This window comes from Panicum virgatum, chromosome 9N (genome assembly GCF_016808335.1).
Source record: "Panicum virgatum strain AP13 chromosome 9N, P.virgatum_v5, whole genome shotgun sequence".
Taxonomy (NCBI): Eukaryota; Viridiplantae; Streptophyta; class Magnoliopsida; order Poales; family Poaceae; genus Panicum; species Panicum virgatum.
The window spans coordinates 75,062,145-75,084,773 of NC_053153.1; the positions used below are offsets into that span (position 1 = coordinate 75,062,145).

General features: G+C 41.6%; 2 protein-coding genes across 4 annotated transcripts; one reads left to right on the top strand and one right to left on the bottom strand.

Moving 5' to 3' along the window:
- Positions 1 to 1,213: 1,213 nt before the first annotated feature.
- Positions 1,214 to 11,017, bottom strand: LOC120692279 (DNA repair protein UVH3). 3 transcript variants are annotated; one of them, XM_039975548.1, is made up of 14 exons: positions 10,542 to 11,015; positions 9,987 to 10,183; positions 9,777 to 9,903; positions 9,126 to 9,203; positions 8,958 to 9,011; positions 8,617 to 8,801; positions 6,806 to 8,462; positions 6,432 to 6,626; positions 6,180 to 6,265; positions 5,281 to 5,551; positions 5,037 to 5,173; positions 3,117 to 3,201; positions 2,354 to 2,854; positions 1,214 to 1,986 (listed from the first exon to the last, which is right to left on the bottom strand). In XM_039975548.1, exons 1-14 carry the CDS (start codon positions 10,878 to 10,880, stop codon positions 1,438 to 1,440), a joined length of 4,461 nt encoding a protein of 1,486 aa, XP_039831482.1. In that variant the 5' UTR covers positions 10,881 to 11,015; the 3' UTR covers positions 1,214 to 1,437. The 3 variants fall into 3 exon arrangements, with proteins under 3 accessions (XP_039831482.1, XP_039831483.1, XP_039831484.1); XM_039975549.1 differs by lacking the exon at positions 3,117 to 3,201 and having other exon boundaries at positions 10,542 to 11,017; XM_039975550.1 differs by lacking the exon at positions 10,542 to 11,015 and having other exon boundaries at positions 9,777 to 9,880; positions 9,987 to 10,005.
- Positions 11,018 to 20,119: 9,102 nt separating this feature from the next.
- Positions 20,120 to 21,606, top strand: LOC120693523 (transcription factor RSL3-like). The gene is made up of 5 exons (XM_039976974.1): positions 20,120 to 20,578; positions 20,667 to 20,915; positions 21,043 to 21,108; positions 21,212 to 21,277; positions 21,385 to 21,606. The coding sequence occupies exons 1-5, from the start codon at positions 20,129 to 20,131 to the stop codon at positions 21,478 to 21,480; spliced, it is 927 nt and encodes a 308-aa protein (XP_039832908.1). The 5' UTR covers positions 20,120 to 20,128; the 3' UTR covers positions 21,481 to 21,606.
- Positions 21,607 to 22,629: the final 1,023 nt, after the last annotated feature.

Sequence of the window (22,629 nt, forward strand, 5' to 3'; positions counted from 1 at the left end):
TACGTTCGTGAGAAGTCATATAGCTTGTGATAATAATTTTCGTCTCTTCTCTTTGCCACCATAATCATATGAATATGAGGTGTTCCTTACACAGCAAGTACATTGATATAAATTTTATTAATAATCATTATACATTGCTTGTGAAAGCGTAGTCAGGAACTTAGAATTATGGCCTTGTTTAGTTTCTAAAAAATTTGCACAGTACTCGTCACATCGAATCTTCGGACACATGCATGGAGTATTAAATGCAGTTGACAAAAATAACTAATTACACAGTTTAACTGATTAGCACGAGCTGAATCTTTTAAGCCTAATTAGTCCATATTTGAATATTATTTATCAAGTAATAACAAAACATGCTACAGTACCAAAATCCAAACTTTTTCACCAACTAAACACACCCTAAATTCACGTAGTATGCCTAAAAAAGGGAGATGATGGGATGTCTGAGATGTAAGAGGGGATTGCACGGCAAATGATGCTTAATTTGCTAGCTTGAATAATATACATCTCACATTGAGATCACGAATGCTAAATACAGAGACATCACTCATGCTTTAAATTTTAATTTGTGCACATGCATACGAAAAACAATTCCAACCAATTTCCAACCAGATCTGTACAAAATCTGACCTTCCCACGCATTATTTTCCTTTTAACAAGCATGCACACACAAAAAAAGAAACAAATTATTATGAACATAAACATGAAATTAAAAGAATATGATACACACTTTTTTTTGCAACTAATTGAACCTGAACATGACACTATAAAAATCAACGGCACATTACTTCTGCACCTTTTACCTCCAATCAGATCAGGAACTTTTAAAAACGCAAAGAAAGGAGAGGAACTACTGTACTTTTTTAAGAATCGAAAATTCCAATCATGATCTGGAACAGGTGAAGAGCCGTGGATGATGGAACCCGGGACAAGTGTCATGCAGGTCCCTGAGATGCAGGAACTCTACCATGTAACGGAGAAGGGGAACTCGGCCAGTGGTGCTCGCCTGCCGCCGCAGGTAACCTCGTGTAACTCCCAAAAGCGGGGCAACGCTCGCCGGCGATCCCGCAGGCCGCAGCACCAGCACGGCAGCAGCCAAGTTCCTCGTCCGCAGGACCGTGTCAGAGAGAGGGAGCATAAAGGCTAATCATGATCTCTCGTTAAACTTCTCACAGTTAAACGGATACCTGATGCTGCTCAGGCTCCCAAAAGCTGAAACGAATTTTCCACTCTTCAGTGTTTTTTTTAAAGTCTACTCTCTTGTGCCGCTTCCCATTTTTGCCGGTTCCACGACATCGACGAGAAGTGCATTTTAGCATCCGCGATCTGATATACAGAGTCAGCCTGAGTAATCTACAAATTGTGAATCATAAGTGCTAGAACAATACAAAGGCTGCAATGTTGTGCAAGGCGCCCTACACGCGCTGCAACATGTCATGATTTTCTCCTACGCTTGGTAAGCGTTGGCATGGCGCTCAGACCACGGCTTGCCTTACGTCTCTGCTGCGACGGTGCACCTCGCGCCTCCATGCCTGCATTCTCTGTACACTCCTCAGCCGTTGATAGACTCGTACTCTTGCCACTGTCTGAAACCTCCATCGTATCTTCACTGGGATTACTTGTTCCTGGCTTCTCCATTTCTGCACTACATCGATCACCAGCTGGTTCTTGGTCGTCACCATCCTCCATACAGAAACCACCTCCGCTGAAGAGGTAGTCTTTTGGCGCCAAATCAGCCTGATGGCTCTCATGTAAGTCAAATCCCTGGGAATCTTCATTGATATCTTCAGCTGCGCCTATATCTGTATGCATCTGATTGCTGTTCAGTTCACTCGTCTGATGGACCAGATTAAATCCCGAGTCTTCTGTGTTTGCAGCAGCTTCGCCTGGGTCATTTTCATCGTTTTGATGCACGGGGGCATCACTGCCATCTGCTTCATTACCATCTTCCATGTATGTCACTTGTTTCCGCATCCTACTTGACTGCAGAAAAAAACACCAGAAAGTAAAGAACATAATGAGATATTCAGCAATGCATAGGCTACTGGTCCTCATAAGGAGAACAAAAGAAATGCATCCATACATCAGCTACAATTCTCAAAAAAGTACAAGTTTGTGGTTTCAAGCAGGGGCAAACACACCATACAGTACCTAGCCATTTTTGGTCAGTCAAGATTTTCTAAAGGTAAGGTTTTTCAGGCCATCAGCAATTGAGCTCTCCTGAATCATACATAAATCTGGCAATAATTTGCCCTATGAACAATGAACCACCAGCCATCCAGAATGAATACAGATAAATGAGATAAGAACCATATAAAAGAAAAATCAAAACAGAATTAGAGGAGCCTACCCTTCGTGGTGCAATTCCTTCAGATTTGTAATTGCTTGTATGCCTCTTATGAGAATCCTCATCTGAAGCTGAAGAATATTTTGTGTCAGAATCCACCTGACTTCCTTTTGCATCATATCCAGCATTCTTCCTGTTTCGCCCTTTTCCTTTGGAGCAACCAGAGGGCCTCCCCTTGTTTCTCTTATTTGTGTTGTTATTTTCTTTAGTAAGCTCATCCATATCAGCAAAACTATTAGGATCAACAGTTTCCTTATCTTCTGGACTCTCCATATTCCTGATTTCAGAACTGCTGTCCTTTTTTCCTCTAACTCTACCACGGCTAGAGGACCTTGCATCTTTCTTCGTAGTAGTCTTGCTAGTACCAGGATTATCCTGCTCAGGTTCATCTGTGTCAGGAAAACTTTTTCCTGTAATGCCCTTGATAGCTTTCTTAATCCTTTTGCTACGAATCTTTGCAAATCTCTCGTTGAATGAATAGAATGCCTCCATGCGTAGCTGAGTCTGCATACAAGTTAAAAAAAACCATTTACATCGAAAGGTAAAAATTTTAATACTAAATACTTAGAATGTATTACCTTCCATTTAAATCGTTCCTAAATAAAAACCAACACAGAAAAAACTAACACATTGGTGTCATGTTTCTTACAAATAACAAACAAATCAAACTACCAAAGTATGTACAATAAATCAAAATTGTACACATTTCAATACAAAACAAAAGTAGCCTAAAATGCACTAGATGGTATTGAAAACTCATACTAACCTCGTGTTTATTATACTCTCTCAAAACAGGAAGAAGCAGTTCATCAGCTTTCTCCTTGCCCCACCCAAACCTTTCCCAACATAACCTGATGGAACTTGATATTTAGTTCAGCTGTTGCACCAAAGATGCAGAGGAATAGAGACTCATAGCAGACTTATATTATTTCAATATGCACCCCCCCCCCCTCCCCTTAAGAATGAAACTATACAGGTTCTCTTGTGGAAGAAGTTAACAATCATGAACAAACGTTAATACAGAATTTTGAAAAAAAAATATGTTATTGATCAACTTCAATTCCTTACTGCTCCCCAGTTCAGTTTTTTTTTTAAAAAAAATTGAACATAACTTTGGTTTTACTTATATACGCATTCACTAGGTGCTCTACAGATAAATACAAAATATATAACATTTCAAATTATTCACAGTTTGATTCAATACCTGGAAGTTCAAGAAGACAAAAAAAAACTTTACCTCAAACATGTTTTAGAAGACAGCATGGTCTGGACTCATGTCGAAGACTATAGCAATATAACTCTATACTATGATAAGTGCACACATCAACACATTAGCATCATTATGCAATTGCTTCAGTCAATTGAGTAGACATACAACCTCATATACGCACACACAATCCAGGCCAATTCTACATTCCTACATATGCAATCTACATTAGGCAGTGCCGTCCAAACTGGTAAATGGATGATGATAGACTACATGTGCAATATTAAAGCAGAAATGGTGATAATTTAAATATATGTAAACCTACAAAAAATCATTCTAAATAAGTGATGAAATAAACTGATAGGCTCTTTTTTCTCGAGCGTGCAAGAGAGCTGCACATCAATATATTAAGAATAAACTGATAGGCTCACACAGATATAGTCATATAGAAGAAATATAGCCGTATTAGGATGTATACTGCACATCAGCATTGAGCCCTTATTTATTTGCTTTAGTGATGGATGAGGTCACAAGGGATATACAAGGTGAGATCCCTTGGTGTATGCTCTTTGCTGATGATGTGGTGCTAGTTGACGAGAGTAGGGCAGGGGTTAATAGGAAGTTAGAGCTGTGGAGACGCACGTTAGAGTCGAAAGGGTTCAGACTTAGTAGGACCAAGACCGAGTACATGATGTGCGATTTCAGCGCGACTAGGCATGAGGGGGGAGACGTTAGTCTAGATGGGCAAGTGGTGGCCCAGAAGGATACTTTTCGGTATTTAGGATCGGTGCTACAAAAGGATGGCGGCATTGATGAAGATGTTAGGCATAGAATTTCAGCTGGCTGGTTGAAATGGCGGCAAGCTTCTGGCATCCTTTGTGACAAGAGGGTGCCACAAAAGCTAAAAGGCAAATTCTATAGGACAGCAATTCGTCCGGCGATGTTATACGGTGCTGAATGTTGGCCTACAAAAAGGCGACATGTGCAGCAACTGAGTGTAGCAGAGATGCGGATGTTGCGGTGGTTTTGCGGGCACACAAGGAGGGATAGAGTCCGGAACGAAGTTATTCGGGATAGGGTCGGAGTGGCACCAATTGAGGAGAAACTTATTCAGCATCGGCTGAGATGGTTTGGACATGTCCAACGAAGGCCTCCTGAGGCGCCGGTGCGTAATGGGGTTCTTGAGCGAGTCGATAATGTAAAGAGGGGTAGAGGTAGACCTAAACTGACGTGGGATGAGTTGGTTAAGAGAGACCTTAAGGATTGGAATATCTCTAAAGAGATAGCTTTGAATAGGAGTGCTTGGAGACTAGCTATCAATGTGCCTGAACCTTGAACTTATTTCTTTCGGGTTTCATCTCTAGCCTACCCCAACTTGCTTGGGAAAAAAGGCTATGTTGTTGTTGTTGTTGTATTAGGATGTATACTGCTTGCAAGTGTTACACTTCCAAGTTACATAAAAAATAGTTCTCAACTTACTTGCGAAGTGGGCCCAAATCTGGTCTTCCCCATGAAAAAGGCTCTGTTGAATTGTCAACTTGTGGGGTAATGTATGCATTTATTACTGACTCACTAGGAAAAGCTGCAGGGATATGCCAATTCTTGCTCACATTTCTCTGATAAATGAAGCAGTGAGACAAAAAAAAATATAGGCTGAAAATTCTTCTATGAGAAATCAAGCAAAGCAGTTCACAAGTTGTTTCTTGCAAGAAAACATACTTACATGCTTACTCATAAATATTTCCTTGATGCGTTCAGCCTCATTAGAAGATAAATCATCGGAACCCTGATCGCATTCAGGTTCCAAGCTTTTCCCCTTTCCATCTGAATCATTTCCACCAGGTTTCCTTTTCTTCGATTTACTACTTGTTTCCATATGCAGTTGACCAAATATCGATGGATCTGGTGATTCAATCCATTCTTTAAACTTCTGCAGTCCGTCTTCCTCAGGAAATGCATGCGCAACTTCAATAGCATTCACAATGCCAATACCACTGCACACCAGTATATTGAATAATAAACAGAAGTGAATAGCCAACAAAAATTAATGGATTACGTTAAATGTCGCATCTGTCCGTGGTGCATTTCAGAATAATTTACAAGTTTTTAGGGGCACAGACCAAGGAGAAAGGGGGCTCAACAGGAAAAGCATTCTACAGTGAAACAAGCACAAAGATCAATCATGCTTTGTTTAGTGTTTAGACAAAAAAATGTAGGCATTTCATTATTTGTGATATAGAAAGTACCGTTCATAAAATTAAAGGACATTCAGCTAAGCTCTATTCATATGAGATTCCTTCATTCAAGTGAAGCTGAATAAGCCTGATTCGCAAATGTTGAAACTTGAAACAAAAAATGCCATGACTTCAGTGTTGCTATTAAGTATTTCCAACTGAAAGGCATTCAAACTGCGACGAAATGTATAAAAACACTTCTTAGAAACAAAAATACATTCGATATCTGGAGCACAAATTTGAGATACACTTGTTTAACAATCCATATAGAGAAATGAAATTTGAAGGTGACAGTAGACCACTCCATGCATTAAATGTTGCCCATATGGAGAATGGTTTCAAGATGTAACCAAGTGTGGGAGAACTCCTGACAGTGTTTCGTTATTACCTAACTCCTTCAGTGTAGTCACTCCCAAGAAGCAGAGCCATACGAATCAATTGTTGTCTTGTTAGCCCAAGCTCAGACTCAATGTCCTAAAAAAGTTTACAGCATGAATTAAAAAATGGTCCAAACTAAAAAACAATCTCCTACCTTAGGGTATCCCTAGGTAGGCTGGCATAAAAAACAGCGACACATACTTCAGTTATTGATAAGACAAAGAATATATAATGAAAGCAAAACAATGGAAAGTGGATATACCTTCATAAAATATGTTTCCACATACTTCCTATCATCAAATATGTTCTTGTAAACATTCCTTGCTCCAAACAGAAAGACATCTGAATCATCAGTGACGACTCCATCAACAAGGTTGCTCATTTCCATGTATGCACATTGAGCTTCAGCTTCCATTGGTGCAATAATATATGGTAGTCCAAACATTTGGAGCAACTCCTGCATCATGCTGTATCAGAGCAGAGTTTTGTTGTCAAAAGAAAAATGGTCTAGTATTTATTTTTCTACAAAACCAAGTGGTTTACTTCTATCTCTATTTTCAATGGACATTAATTCAGATATGAACTTTGTGCCAAGAATCTTTGGTTATTCAGTGGAAAATAAGGATTGTATCAAACCTGGCATTCGGCAAACATCTCGCTGCTTACAGACTCTGCATGACTTTCAAGCTTTCGTCGTTCATGACCAAGATCTATCTGTTCTTGTCTAAGATGAGATAATTCCTCATCAAGATAAGTTGCTGATATGCCATGGTTGTCATCATTGCCACCAACTTGTGTATAATTTATCTCAGAAGTTGAAACCTTCAGATCTCCCTCGGTAGCATTTTCTTCTGGTTCCGTGGTACAAGCTACTGGTTCATCAACCAAAAGATCCTTTCGTGGTGACTTCAAGGTTTCTCCAATGTTAGCAACATCTTGGCTGCACTTTGATTGATTAGAATTCATACTGTTTTGCTCAATATTTTTATCATGGTCATCTACAGGTGTTTCAGAAATTTCAGTTCTAGATATCATCACATTGTTGCAGTTAGCTTTTGACATGTCAGATGTTTTTTCTGCTATATTACTAGTGGATGTCCTACAATGTGGAAGGGACTCTAGCAGATGAGCTCTGTGCACATCAATGTGCCCATCATTATTCACCCATTGAGGTTGGTTTTCATTTTCTTGTTTATTAGTTCCAATTAGTCCAGTACTATGTATCACATCATTGTCAGAATTGATTTCTATTCTTGATTCTTCATTTGTCTCTTTCACGAGAGCTGCTCCGGAATGTGAGGTAGTTTCACCATGAGTTTCAGATATTTTAGAAACATCATCAGAGAATTGCAAGGATCTATTTCCAACAGATGCTTGCATATCTTCAGTGCTCACATTCTCAGATGCCTGCTTGTCGAAATCCTCTAAACTCCTCCTTATCGCTTCCTGTATGAGCGCTTCTTCTTCCATGTCCCCTTTCGGTACATTACATGTAATACGTTCACTGCTGGAAGCAACTCCAAGTACAAGGCTATCACCTTCCTCCCATTCCACCTCATCATCGCTGCAATTCTCTGGCATAGATGATTTATTATCCTTCTCATCAAGTTTCATGGGAAGTGTTTCTCCTTCATTTACACCTTCCTCCCAAATACACTCAGAACCTTCAGATTCTTCCATCTTTTTATCCAAACAATCATTGTCAGCAAATATGTCGGATGCCGTTCCAGACGCTAAATGTAAAAATATATCATCATAGTTGTCCTTCAGTTCAGTTTCATCATCCATGAAAGATATCTCTATTGTTTCCTTCTTTCCATAACAGGAGCTCTCAGAAGTGTTATCTGATCCTCTCACTAGCGATGAAATCTGATGGTTGTCTTCGGCGGTTTCTAAAAGTTCTTCATCAAGACTAATAGAACTCTGGAGCTCATTGCTTTCAAAAAGATGTTCTGGAAAATCAGGAGGCTCTTCACTGACTGTTGATATTTTGTGCACATTGGTCTGTACCGAACTTTTGACCTGCTCATTCTCTTTGATAAAATCCAAATTCCTTTGAATATCACGAGTCATACGAATTCCCATTGCTCTGACCCTACTTACTCTAATCCGTCCTCTCTCATCACGATACGTCTCAACATCAGGCCCAAAATCCCTCAAATGCTTGCTGGTAGAAGGCTTCGTTTTTCCTGAACTACTTGTAGGATTAGATCTGAAGACAGCAGAATTTATTTCCCTTTTTGAATGAGCATTGTCAACAATCTGCTCCTTTTCACCTCTTTGTGCCAACATCCTGATCCATAAGAGAGAGTATAATCAGCTAACCGATATCAGTAAATCACGCTGGAATATCACAAAATGATATCTGCAGAACTTGGGAAGCTTCAAATAGTAAGCCCTTGAACCTTATGCGCACAGCCACAGATGAAAAGTAACACATCACTTACTGTTTATCGCCAGTGAATGATGTCGAGAAAATGAACTCTCTGTTAGCTTCTGATGCTATTTTCGATGTCTGGACACCTCCAACACCCTTACCTGCAGCACACTTCTGAACTTGATCTATCTCTCGACGGAAAGCAACTGTTTTGAGATAGGACTGTATTTGAAGCTCTGAAAATTTTGCAGGTTCCTGAAAGGAGTCAAAGAAATTATAGGGCCCATTTGTCTCAGCTTTTCATTAGAAAAATGGCAAAATAAACATATAAAAAAGTGCGACGGACAAAAAAACCACCAAACAATGAGTGTTGCTATGTTGCTGATATACTTACAAAAGTTTGTCTATTACCTTTTTTATTTTCTGATACTTCTGCCTGTTTTCAGCCATCACTCTCTCCCTCATCTAAAGAAAAAAATAGAAAAGGAAAGAATCTTCTTCATTACTTTGTAAGTTGTAACCATATACAGTTGGAGGTAAGGACAAACATAAGAACCACTAATAGGTTTTCATTTTTACCTGAACAAGAAGATCTAACTGCATTGATGGAGGAAGGGAAGCCAATACTGCTGGATCAATGTCGCCAGTGGTCATAGGCTGCAATTGCAGAAAAAAAAATTATAGTATATTTTAAAACATCTAATTAATAAATCAACACAAAATAACATGCGATGAACATTAGCTCTTTTCTAAAATACAAGAGCAAGAAATCCAGAAAAGTAGTCCAGAAACTGTGGTAACAGGAGTACATAGTGAGATAAGGACAGTAGATCTCCAATCATGAGGTTTTCTTGTAATGAAAAGGCTCTGATCGTAGTGGAGTTTGATGGGGAAAATAAAAAAAAATGTTGAACTAATACTTAAAGTAAAGTAGTAAACAGGGACTTGGGCTACCTTAATAAAAGGAGCCATCTGAGAAATTTATGGAACAGGAAGACGTACTAGGACTCACAGCTAACCGACTAAGACTCACAGCCATCAATATTATAACAAACCAGGAAAGTACTATGGCAGTAAGTCCAGCCAAATATGGTCAACATAACCAGAAATATGCAAACAAAAGTTACATGACACTACAACAGAAGTGCACAAAACATAAATTATTTTAGCAATAATCAAACATAAATTTACAGCAATAAAATTGTAAGTTCAGTTGTGAAAGATACTTACGAATATCATTCCTTCATCATCATCTTCATCCTCATCAATTTGAGCTGCTTGCAATGAAACACTTGTACAGTGTTTCTCCTCGCCAGTGAAGCATGTCTCTTCCTCTGCAGCAAGTGATGCAGCCAACCTTAACACAAGCAGTAAAAATATCAACTCAAGGTCCTTAACCAGAAATAAGAAACATGTAGAAATTTACACATAAGCACATACATTTCATCCACTTTCTCCTGGTTGATCGATTCCATAGTTCCCCCACTGGTGTTGGTATCACCATTTCGGTTTTGATCTTGATGTGTATTTTCATTTTCTCCTTCTCTGCTACTCTCGACTTGTTTGCCCTTGGCATCATGCTTAGCCCTGTCACTTCTAATTTGTTCTGCCAATTCTTCAAGCTTCCTCGATTTGAGCTGACAACCGAAGTTTGCACATCATCAATATCTTGATCATGACTCCCTCAGCAAACACATAGCGCTACCACACTTAAATTTGTTACACCATCAATGGTAAACAAATGAGGACTGAAACACTATATTAGGAAGAACAGTTACTTGATGATGGCTTATTCAGGAAGGGAGTAAATGAGAAGGGCACACTGCCTTTTAGCTAGGACCGAAACATAGAATACACTCTGCAAATTATGTGTTTAATATTGACAATTTTGTATTGAGTGATTTGGGATTGCCAGTATCCTCTCTAAATCAACCACAATCCGTATCATGCAGAAAAAAAGGGGGGAGGAGCGGGTAACGGAGGGAAGAGACTCACATGGGAGAGAAGGAGCTTCTCGGCGGTCTTGCGAACCTTGGCCTGCGCGGCATCACGGTGCCTACGGCGGGCGGCTAGGGTGCGGCGCTTGAGCGCCGGAGTGGCCCCGTCAAAGACGAAGACGGGGCGGACCCGGAGGAAGAGGAGCTTGCAAATGCGGCGGAGGAACCCGAGGAGATGCGCGTCGCGGACCATCTCCCCGCTGTCGTCCCGCATCGCCCGCATGAACTGCACCATCCAGATGCTCGCGTCCACCGCCACCCGCTTCCCCGCAAGGGTCTCCACCAACACGCGCCGCCCCACCGGAGCCAGCAGCTCCCAAAGCCCGTGAACTCCCATCTCCTTCTTCCAGGCACCGGCCCGGCAGACGAGGTGGAGGGCGCCCTCGGCGGCCGGCGACTAGGGAGCCGAGGCTCGGTGGCGCGACGCCGAGCAGGAGCGAAGGAACGACTCGCCGTCCCGCGGCGGGTTTGGAGGAGTTGGGCGTGGCCGGAAAAGGTCAAAGGCGGTTAATCCAGTTTGGGCCGTCCATATGGCCCATTTGAGAAATCAACTAGTTAGTGGGTTCTTGAGAAATGTTAAATGTTGGGCCGTTGAGGCCCAAATGATGAAGAATTAAAAAAAGGCATTTCGGGACACTTCCACGAGTCGCGCGGACTTGGGTGAAGGTGAGCGGGGGCGGCGACGGCGGCTATTTGAGGGCCACAAAGAATGAAAATATCTAGGTGGGGAGCCTCCTCTCTGCTGACCGTCAAAAAAAGTTTCACGGAGTAGATCCCTGATTATGGCATTACCACAGCGGGCCTCCCTCGCTGTTTTCGGTTCCAAAAAATTATAGCATTGCCGCCTAGATACTGCCGACCCCTCAATCTTTTCTATGCTTCTTTGGATCCAATTTATCAGATTTAATTGTAGCTGATTTATTTACTTCACCATCACCACCCAGACTCTTTTGAGGTACTAGCATTGAATCAACATTTGTTCCGCATTTTATGGAAACTACATAGACAAGGGATAGGGAACATTTTTGTATCCTTATGCCAAGGTTTTTGTGTTTTTGAATCAAATGTGCTATATTTGAGCATGGTTACTGTATTATAGGCTTGTCATATGTTTTATCGTTATGTATTTTCTGTAGAACATTTTGTTTTTGAAATTACTATACTAATTACACACATGAGCACATCTGCTCTTGAGTTCGGCACAGTTTATGTGATCCACTTGCAGCTTTATTATTATTCCTTGGTGCAGTGGCAAACTTCAGCAAATTGCTTCCTGAAATATGTATGGGTATATGAACATGAGTAATAATCTATTCTAAAATAGCATCAAACTAGACGGAATTGTTTCTATCGTATTGCCCCCCATGGTTTTTTCCTTTCCTATCATGTTCTCTGGTTTAGAGTCATTTTAGTGACTCATCTACAGTTCTACAAAGGACCCTCCAGTGTATACTATTATTGTCCTCGCACCCGCTTGATGTAAGTACATTTTACGTCTTAAACCATAATATGAATGAACCTGCAATGGTGATGATTCTACTACTTTTACTCGTTGCTTTCTCTTGCTGCTTCTGGTCCTCCTATTGGCTTCTGTTTCTCTCATTATGTCAGCTTTGTTTCTGCGCATTTTCTAGGTTCTTTGTGACTGATGAATTTATTGTGTTTGCTTATGCTAGGGTTTCAATGTTTCTGAAACCAGTTGCATCTTGTATTTATCCTCCTTTCTAAAGGCCTATGCTAAAATGCAATTATTATGTGTAATGTCTTGAGAATTTTTTTGTTTTGATGTTTCTGGAATTAGTTGCATCTTGTCTTTGTCATCATTTTTCAAAGGCCTATTTTGATATGTACTTATTGTGTATTGAGAATTTTTTTCTTAAGATTATCATAGTAATTAACCACTATGAGGCACTTTGATGCAATTCTTTTTTTTAGTTTTAGAGAGTGTGGATTAACAATAACTTCGTTAGTTTTGGAGTTTAAAATTTTTTATTGTTGCCTAACAAATTCCTTTTTTTGTTTAGGTCATCTCTTACTGGGAATCACTACTGCAAAGTTGGGGAGGGTATCCTGCTTCATTTGTCAGTATTAGTAACCATTTGTGTCTCCATGAGCTGAACAATGTCATGACTGGCAAATCTTCTCTTGTCTTTGGCGTTCACAATGTTGGGAAGTCATCATTGATAGAACATGTGACAAGAATCGTACTACTGACTCAAAATGCAATGTATACACTGTTGTAAAAATGGTAAGTTATGTTATTTTTCATGTGCCTGCATTCCTGTATTTTCTAGTACTGTATTTATCTGTTGATAATAATCATTTTCTAAAAAAATCTTCCATATTTTGCAAGGACTCAAAAACATTAATTGGTTATTCATAGGGAAAGATATGGCCATAATATTGACACCCAGAATCAATTGACATGTGTTGTGTATGTTTTTTTATGTGTTAGACTGTTCAATCTTTTGAATTTCAAGCTAACAAATGGTTAAAAGAGAGATGTGATGCAGTTTTTGTTATGAAAGAACATAAAGCTGAAATCCCATATTGTGCTGATAGGATATAAAATCAGGGTATGCCCAACATATCATTTATGCTACACAACATACATTAACTTTCTTCTCATGATGTGATTCAGTTACTATTTGATGTTACTTTGTAAGTTTTGAACATTTAGTTTCTGAAATGCTCATATCACCATGTTAATTATTTCTAGATCTAGTTTCAACGATAAACCAAAGAATCATTTTTGTGATATTCAACATCATTGCCCATTTTGGTGGTTGTTTTTACCACGTGATCTAGTTCATGGTTTACATAACTCAAGCACTACACCTGTTAGTGTGAATGTCACGCCATTCGCGCGCAGTGGCATAGAACATGGTATTAATTAGGGGGTTTTTTCTTTTTCTTTTGCATTTGATTTTCAAAAGGTGAATCAAAGACTATTTGATGATGATAATAGTAAGCATTCAATTTTCTTACTGATTTAATAAATTTTGTGCAGAAATAAGCTATTCTTGGTGATGGGGGTATAAACCCAGAGTCCCTAGCGGGCCCACATTATAATATCGGCCCAATAGGCGCACTCTAGCAAAGCCCACAAAAGGCACGAGCTGATGCCAAACCTCCAGGGCCCAGTCCACCTAGTTACCAACCCCCGGAGAGGGACACGTGGAGGCCTCCTGACCGGGGAACCGCCGGGTCAGCGTCATACCGCGACCCGAGCCGTGCGCACCAAGAACGCCGCCCAGTACAACAGGCGTGCCGATCAAGCCAGCTCCCGTCCACCCGTACATGTTGCCTAGTCCTGCCGCACGCCACGCCCGCACGGTCAACAGGACCCTCTGACATGGGTACAGTGCAGGTCGTGCAAGCCTACATGACCCAACGGATCGGAGATAAGAGAGGGCGTCAACGAGCTCCGTCCTGCATGCCGTAATGATGGCTCCCCCTGGCGCCACTCCAATACGACAGGGATCGTGACAAGGCAAGGTCGCCTGACCGTGTCAGGGCACCCCTCAACGGGCGTGTCGTCCTCAGGTCAGGAGCCACGCAGGGAAGGGCGTGCAGTGGCAATACGGACGGAGGTACCCATACGGACGAACAGGAGAGAAGACGACCGCCAAGCCCCTACCGAGTGCCGAAGCCACTCCGACTGACCAAAGACGGGACAACAACTTGACAACCCGTCGCCCAAGAAAACCAACCTGACACAGCCTCTCCACTCCCAACCGACCGGGCAGGACTCGCCGACTGACGAAGACAAAGGACCCCCGAGCAGACCAAGACATCACGATATAAATATGTAAATAGAGGGCCCCACCTTGAAGTATAAAAGGGAAAGCCCCTCACGTATGAGAAAGGCTTTTGGATTTCGCAAGAATTCGAGAGAACAGTCCGCTGCTTGAAAGCTTGTAAGCTCTCCTCCAACTTTGAGCACCTGAGCTCGAGCAATAGAGCAAGAGAATCACCCCCATACTGGACGTAGGGCATTTTCCGGCCCGAACCAGTCTAAATTCTCGAGTCATTGTGTGCTAGACTATATCCGATCCAACGCACGACACACTAGCAATCGAGTAGTTTTCCCATCAGCCATATTCCGAGCCGACACTTGGTTCGTTCAAAAGGTTGGATAGTGCGCACACTACTGTAATCTGATCCTCCTATATTGGATATTATGGTAAAGTGGGTATCCATGAAAGTGAATGCTAAAAAGTATATGCACATACTCCTAACCTTATGTAATTGTTCATTATTCCTTGTTGTATCACATAAATAATGCTTTTATCTGCACTTGGTGTAATTGTATCACAGAAGTACTGAACTGAGAATAAACACTCTTAGTGGAGGAACTTGCTTGGGAAGAGAAGAGTTCGATTGAATTGAGAAGGCACAAGGGAGGAACTTGCTTGGGAAGAGAAGAGTTTGATTCAATTGAGAAGGCACAAGAGAAAGGTTTCCAGTGGAGAGAGGTGACGCATCATCTTCTGGTGAGCTTGTACAAAGCTTGCTTTGATCCTTCAAATGACAATGAAACAATGCTGAGGGTTTTGGTAAGTTTGGTATATCATGTTATCCATGTTTTAGCTGATGCACACGACACCTGCAAGGTATTGATAAGAGGATTAGGTGGATTTCATGCCTTAGCTTAGATGATTGGGTTTAAGAGTAGACATGCAAGGAAAGCATGTATTGAGATGATCCGTGTCTTAGTCAGTGCTTAAAATAGAAGGCTAAGCCATTTAGTGGTTGGTGTTTGTAGAGGCTAAGAAAGGCTATAGCCTAACTAACCCATTTAGTGGTTCTGTAAATACCATGTGTGTTTAGAAATCGGCGCCCCTAACACCTTCATCTGGACACTAATACGAGAGACCAATTCTATATGTGAACTCAACTCTTTATTCATCATATCTTAGTACAACACAAGACTCTTGCACTCTTTATATCGCTACCCTTCTATAGCACTAATATACTACATGGCAACATTGCCATATTCTACTTGAGACCTCTTATACCATTGTATGGGAGGGGAGAGGAGTACCCCTATTTATAGGACTCCATGACTCATATGGTTTTGCCTTGTGTCCATCTTCTACACAATTCTTTACAAAATATCTAACTCTAGAATTTTTCTCAAGCTTATCTAACCATACAAATATCTAATTTCTATAGTATTCCATATTTTGCCATGAGGCATAGTTACCATGGTTCATGCATACTCTCTAATCTTCTAGAAGCTTCTCACAATTATGCATTTCTATTTCAACACCATGGATAAATTTATAAGTAATTTTGCATATAAATATGAAATCAAGAAAATTTCATGTACTGGAGTATGTCTTGAGCTTCATTCCCTCATTACGTTGTTGATGAAATACTAAGTTTTGCAAATGAAGAAGTTCAATACTAAACTAACAATAAATAAAGACTAATTATATAGTTTAGCTGGCTAAATAAACCATAATTTAGCGGCTATAGTGGGATATAGCCGGTTATTAGCGGATTTAGCCTTTTAGAGCTAGGAGATAGATATCCTAGTTTCCTCATCTCCCAAAATCTATAGAAGGCTATTGCGGCGGCTATAGCTAGCTATTTAGAACCTTGGTCTTGGTGGGTGCGGAAGAGAATTGTAGTAAAGTCTTGGTGATCGGAATACCAGAAGTTGTGATTGACATGCTAGTTCATGATGGCGAGGATGCTTTGGTTGGGGTAAGCAAGGTCTTCATCGAACTTGGATCCTTTGAGCTAGCTTGGAATATTTCAGAGGTTGAGCACATCCACTGATATGTACAACACCGTCATGCAAACTTTGCTCCGAATCAAGCACAAAAAAAGTTTGAAGATTGAGTTTTTGAAAGGTACACTGTGCTGCAAGGAGAGAGAAATATGAGTTTCATCACTTCAGTTAAGTTACCAGTGCAAGAAGGCAATAATACGGTGCTAATCTGCTCCTTAGATGGTAACGAGCAAGATGAACTCCAGTAGAGTAAAGTAGAACAATATGCTCCTTAGATGGTAACGAGCAAGATGAACTCCTGTAGACTAAAGTAGAACATAGTTTTTTTTTAAAGAAGAAGTAGAACATAGTGGTACTGTTGTTCCTGTCAACGACTCCATAATTGTTGTTTTGACCTAAATTGCATTGTTACATTATAAACCTATTGTTCAAATATGTTGCCATGTCTATGTTTTGACCTAAATTTGTTAATTGCTGAATATTGTTTAGAACAATAGTGAAGTAATTTGTTCCTAATAGTTAGGTTGATATACAACTTCAAATTGTTCGATGTTATAGACTGAATTTATTTTAATCCAAGCATCTCGCCTCTATGCACAAGACTAATAATGTCAACTATTATTCTTTTCAATGCAAAGTGGAACAACACTCCAGCTGTATGTTGCATTTATATGCATGTAAGATTAAGCTATTTTGATGTTAGGTAGCTGGCATAAGGCTCACTAGATTTTTCCTAGCTAGATCAATAGTAGCCATTAGTTCAACCAAACTTTAGAGCTAGTCCTTCTTCATCGACTATGTTAATGAATCTATAAATAGTGGGTTGATTGGCGATTTCAGTTTTCAACTTTCAAGGCAGGCTACTTTGCACTTTTATTTTATTTTCTCAAGGCTGAAATATATTTCATTCTCAAATCTCCTCCAAATTCTTATGGTAGCTTCTAGATTGTCGCCCTGAAGTGTTTGGTTGGTTTAAGTTAAACAGCTATTAATATACAAGTCAAAATTCAAAAGATAGAAGAGGAGTGTCATACTGTTGAAATGACAAATGACATAAGTGGGGTGCGGACGGAGGAGATCATGCGATGATGCTGGTTAGTGGCTTAACAATATATACCACCATAGTTAATTGTTAATTTTCTCATCAATACTTATGATACAAGCCAATTCCGGTGGCTTCTAGCCTTTTAGCGTTGGAAACGTGAGCCTGCTAAACATTTGGATAATTAACTGGTTTGCCACCTCTGTGCATTACTGTGTGCTGGCATTTGTTGTCGGCTTTAGCTGCTGTGTATGTTTACGTACTGTATCAAGGCCTTGGCGCCTTGTTGCCATCAAGTTAACAGCCACTCCCATGCATGCTAGTCAAACTGAAGCATTGGTTTATTTTCAAAACGAAAAAAGATTCAAACAGATGGCCGGATAAGACGACAGGATATTCGCATTACCCAATTGTTATACAGGTATGGAACACATTGATTAGTGGACAGCCACGGAGCAACCTGCATTATTGCAAACCTCCCAATTTGGGTAGCGAACCATATCCAAGAGAGGTATCTATCAATCACTCATTCGGATGTTAACACATTGTTCCTAATTATTCATCTAGTTTATGCGCAACTGCTGCTGTCCTACACAATCTTTGTTTCTTGACCGCTGCGAATCCGCTAGCTAATAGCGCGCCACTAACTCACACGATACGCTTGTGTTAATACATTCAGGGGCATAAATTTTATGGATCATGAGCTCATCTTCGTGGACGTGTCGATCCGGTGGAAGCAGTCGGGCAGATGGCGCCGATATAATGCGTGGGAGATCGAATGTCAAAATTAACTATGATTTGTCCTAAAAACAATTAACTATGATTATGAGTTGTGAGTAGTAGTAGACTAATAATAACAGGATTATATATCAAGTCCTTAACCACACCACACTAGTGCACACAGATGGCGTTCCCTGAATCCCTGGTAGCAGCTAGCTAACCTGCTGTCTGGAAACCCGATCGGAGCCTGGAAGCAGGGTGGCTGATCTGTTGGCGTACCCTCGCGCCCGGGAATCAAAAGTGTCGGCGCCTAGCTAGCTAGAACAGATGAACACACGAGATATTTCTACCAACTGGTGTGTGTTCATCATGATATGTATTTCAGTTTGTTGTTTCTTTATTTCTGTGGACCGCGGTATTGATCTGTATTTCTGACGAACTAGCGGCTCAACATTCTAGAGCGCAAAGTCAGAAATCCGTGTACCAACACCCTACGCTACAAGCTACAGCCTGCCCTACAGAGAATGTAGGTCGACCAACCGTGCGCACACACACAATGCACTACTGTTTGTCTGTTTCTGTATTGTTCTGCAACTGCAGCACACAATGCAAGGATAAAATGGATAACGCTGGAAGTGGACCTGGTATGTGGCTTCAGATTTTTCTCCGTACTTCTTTCTTTGCTTCTGGTTGTTGAACGTGGTTCAACGTGTCTCTGTAATTTGAGAGGCCCCGTGCCGACTTGTCCATCCTCACTCAACAGACTATACTTAATCATCAAGACAAGTGATTGAAGAGGTATGTGTCCCTTGCTAATTGGCGAGACGTACTGAAAAATAGTCGCAAAAAATATCCCCAACTTAAACTGCTGAAAAATGACGCCCAGCACTCCAGCAGGTACAGGTTTGCTGATCGAGCGAAGGTATGGGGGTCCAAGAACTGCGGATATTAAAAAAAAAGAAAAAAGGAAAGGGCAGCCCAGTGCATGTAGAACTGCGGATATCGATAAACAGAAATATAATCGGTTTAAGGAGAAGATCACTGTCTCGACTCTCGACTTGTTCGCGTCTTTCTGAAGTTTTGAATTTTTGTTTAAACAGTTCGGATGAAGTAGGCAATAATTCAGGTCTCAAGTTCAGACGAGTACAGCGAGAGCAGAACTTACAGTGCGTAATGCATGTCCGTTCCTCAAGGCAGTGAATGCGGGTGACGCAAAGCTAGCTAGTAGCTACTGGCACTTGCCTGCAGGAGAACAGACAATATGCGCTCATAATATGGTTCGAACAAGGGGGACATAGAACAAACACACGCACGAACGGAACTAAACTATCAGATGTTCACCTAATAATCGCGGACAATGATGCGAAGTGACTCCAAATTATCCCCCAAAACTAGTTGAAAACACCAAAAAATAAGCATTAGTTGTGAAGTCCCTATGTGGGAGGCAAAGATCAGAATCAATGATATGGAGCGGCAAATCATCTCCTCCTTGTGAAATTATAATGGCAAAGAACTCCTCCCCACGATCTCGCCAACTCTTTCACAACCATCTGGTTTTTTATTTCCCAACTACGGTCCTACCATCCGAGTCTCCCATTTTTCGCCCAAGTTGATCATCCAATCCAAATCACTCTTTTAAAGACTACCACTGTGCATTTCTCTCTAGTGCTCACCTAATCAAGCCTGCCATTTCAATCATTCCTGTAATCATCTGGGCTCTCAGGCTCACTCATTGCACCAGAGTTCCCAATCGCCCCCATGGACGGGGGGGAAATAATCCTGTATTTTTATCTGAATCTGGCGTCTTATTTTTCTATTCTGTGGTTGCGCGATTTTCAGCGGTCTCATCGAGCTGTCTCGCTGCCATCTCCAACTGGAAATGCTTTCCCCAGAATGCTTCGAATTAAACAATCCGCGCCAGTCTGATGTTGAAGGAGCCAATGGTCAGACTTGTACGCGGAACATTCCTTCAACTGAACTGAAAACTAGAAGTTGGGCTAGTGCCACTACTATATATTCAGACACGCACATCACCCATCTGCCAGTAGCTTGGCCATCAACTAACGGAGAAGGGAAAACAATGGAGTCCTCCGAGGCGAGCTGGCACTCCTTTGATCCGTCAGTCGCCGTGGAGGACTCAGAGGCGATGGCCCAGCTGCTCGCGGTCCAGTACTTCGGCAACGAGCAGAAGCAGCCGCCGCCGACGGCCATGTACTGGCCGGGTTGCCAAGAAGCCGACCAGTACTACGGCTCGGCGCCGTACTACATGCAACAGCCCAACTCGGGTGCAGGCTGCTACGACCATGCTGGTTACTACGGCAGCGGCACGGTCACGATGACCGGCGACTTCTTCGTGCCGGACGAGCAGGTGGCGGATCCGAGCTTCATGCTTGATCTGAACCTCGACTTCGAGGACCAGGAAGGCGGCGGCGATGTGCCGGCGGCGTGCAAGAGGAAACTGGAGGATCAGAAGGGAGAGAGCACCGCGTGCACCGTTCCAAAGAAGAAATCGCGCTCCACGGCAGTGCCTGTAAGTGGTGTCAGTGATGAAAGGGTATCAACGTATCGGATGAACTGGGTGCGTGAGATGTGAGTGCTCCTGTGTTTGTCTGATGCAGGCGCAGAAGAAGGGCAGGAACGCGCAGTCCAAGAAGGCGCAGAAGGGCTCGTGCAGCCGAGGCAACCAGGAGGAGAGCAACGACGACGGCAACGTGCAGTGCTCGGGCAACTACCCGTCCGACGACGACTCGCTGGAGATGACCGCGTGCAGCAACGTGAGATCGGCGACCAGGAAGTCGTCGTCGGGAGGTGGGGCGACGAGGGCCGGACGTGGGGCGGCCACCGACCCGCAAAGCCTCTATGCCAGGGTAAAAACGAACTCGCTCAACGACCACGAATCCTCGATGGTGTTGCATATAGTTTCACTCACCCACTTGCCTGGTATATACTGTCTGAAACTGAATTCTGAAGTTTTTCTGCTTTCTGGTGATGCAGAAAAGGAGAGAGCGAATCAATGAGCGGCTAAAGATACTGCAGAATCTCGTTCCCAATGGAACCAAGGCAAGTTACTCAAATTCAAATCCCTTGACAACGGGGCAAACAAAAAAAATGATCACATGAAAATCGAGAGCAAGCTGATGAATGCATTGGCGTGTTTTTTCAGGTAGACATCAGCACGATGCTTGAAGAAGCAGTTCAATACGTCAAGTTCTTGCAGCTCCAAATCAAGGTTGGCCCTCGCAAAATTCTAGCCCGAATCTTGTGTTGGTGCGCGCCAAAACTTTGCCTATAGTATATGCTACAGGAATTCAAATTCTTTTCGTTACGTACGTGCAGCTGTTGAGCTCGGATGATATGTGGATGTTCGCGCCGATCGCATACAACGGGGTCAACGTCGGCCTCGATCTCAAGATCTCGCCGCCGCAGCAGTGAATCAATGATCGGCTCCGACGACGACGGTGGACTGATGTTCATTAGCCGCGCACATTGATTCTTTCTAGTTCTATTTTTCTCTCTCCCGAATTCATCTGAATAGATGCATCGCTGAAGAACGGGCAGTTGTAACGAATTGTTTTTACAGCACTGGCCTCCTTGAACAACAGACTTTTATTGACAGTTTGGCACATACAAATGGATTGGAATGAGGCGCGTTTGACGTTCCTGCTCCTTGCCAATTCTCTATCTACGTTAGCTCCCTCGGCTCGGTGCTGGCCCGAGCGACTCGGCTAGTTTGCGTTTTTAACGAGCAAAGCTGCCATTTTTGCTTGTTAATTTACGAGCCAGCTCAAAAGCCACACGAGCCAAGCATCACAGCACAAGACGACGACGGACGACTCGTAGTTTGCCAGTTTGCCACTGATCACCATCTTCCAGTCCACAGCAGCTGAGTATGCTACTCGCTCAGCCGAGCCGAGCAGGCCCACGGGGTGCGACATGGCCCATCTGAGAAGCCGAGAAGTCTGAAAAGATTGGTACCTACGTAAATATGGATCAACTACGCGTATAGCCCGTACATTTACGCGGCTAATATTGAAAATTTAAAAACCTGCATGTCATTGTATTCTTACTTAAAGATTATACTATTTTTTTACCATACATCATGTTCATTATCGTAAATTATGTATTATTGTTGGTTAAAACAATTCAAATATGATCTACTTATAATGACAATTTGATTTGTTGAGCTTTAATAATATTATGCATATAATTATTCTTATTTTCATTTTATTTTGATTGATTGTTGTTAGCTTTAGTTTTTATTAATAGTATATATTTGTAACTAATACATAGCTAAATGGTATTTTATATTTAATTTTTCATAATGACATTGGTGGGTGATTTTTAATTAGGCACAGGGGTATTTTAGGCTAATTTTTATTATAATGGCAGTGGTGGGTAATTTTTATTTTTCTGTTTTTCTCCGATTAACTTGGGAATTTTTAGACCTTGAGAGCGAACGTGGAAACTCCGTTTGTTGGCCAAATAATAAGATAATAGATAGCCAACACTGAAAAGATTGGTTCAGTACCATAATAAGTAGATGATAGTCCAATTTAATTAGTATAATACGTTAATGTAGCT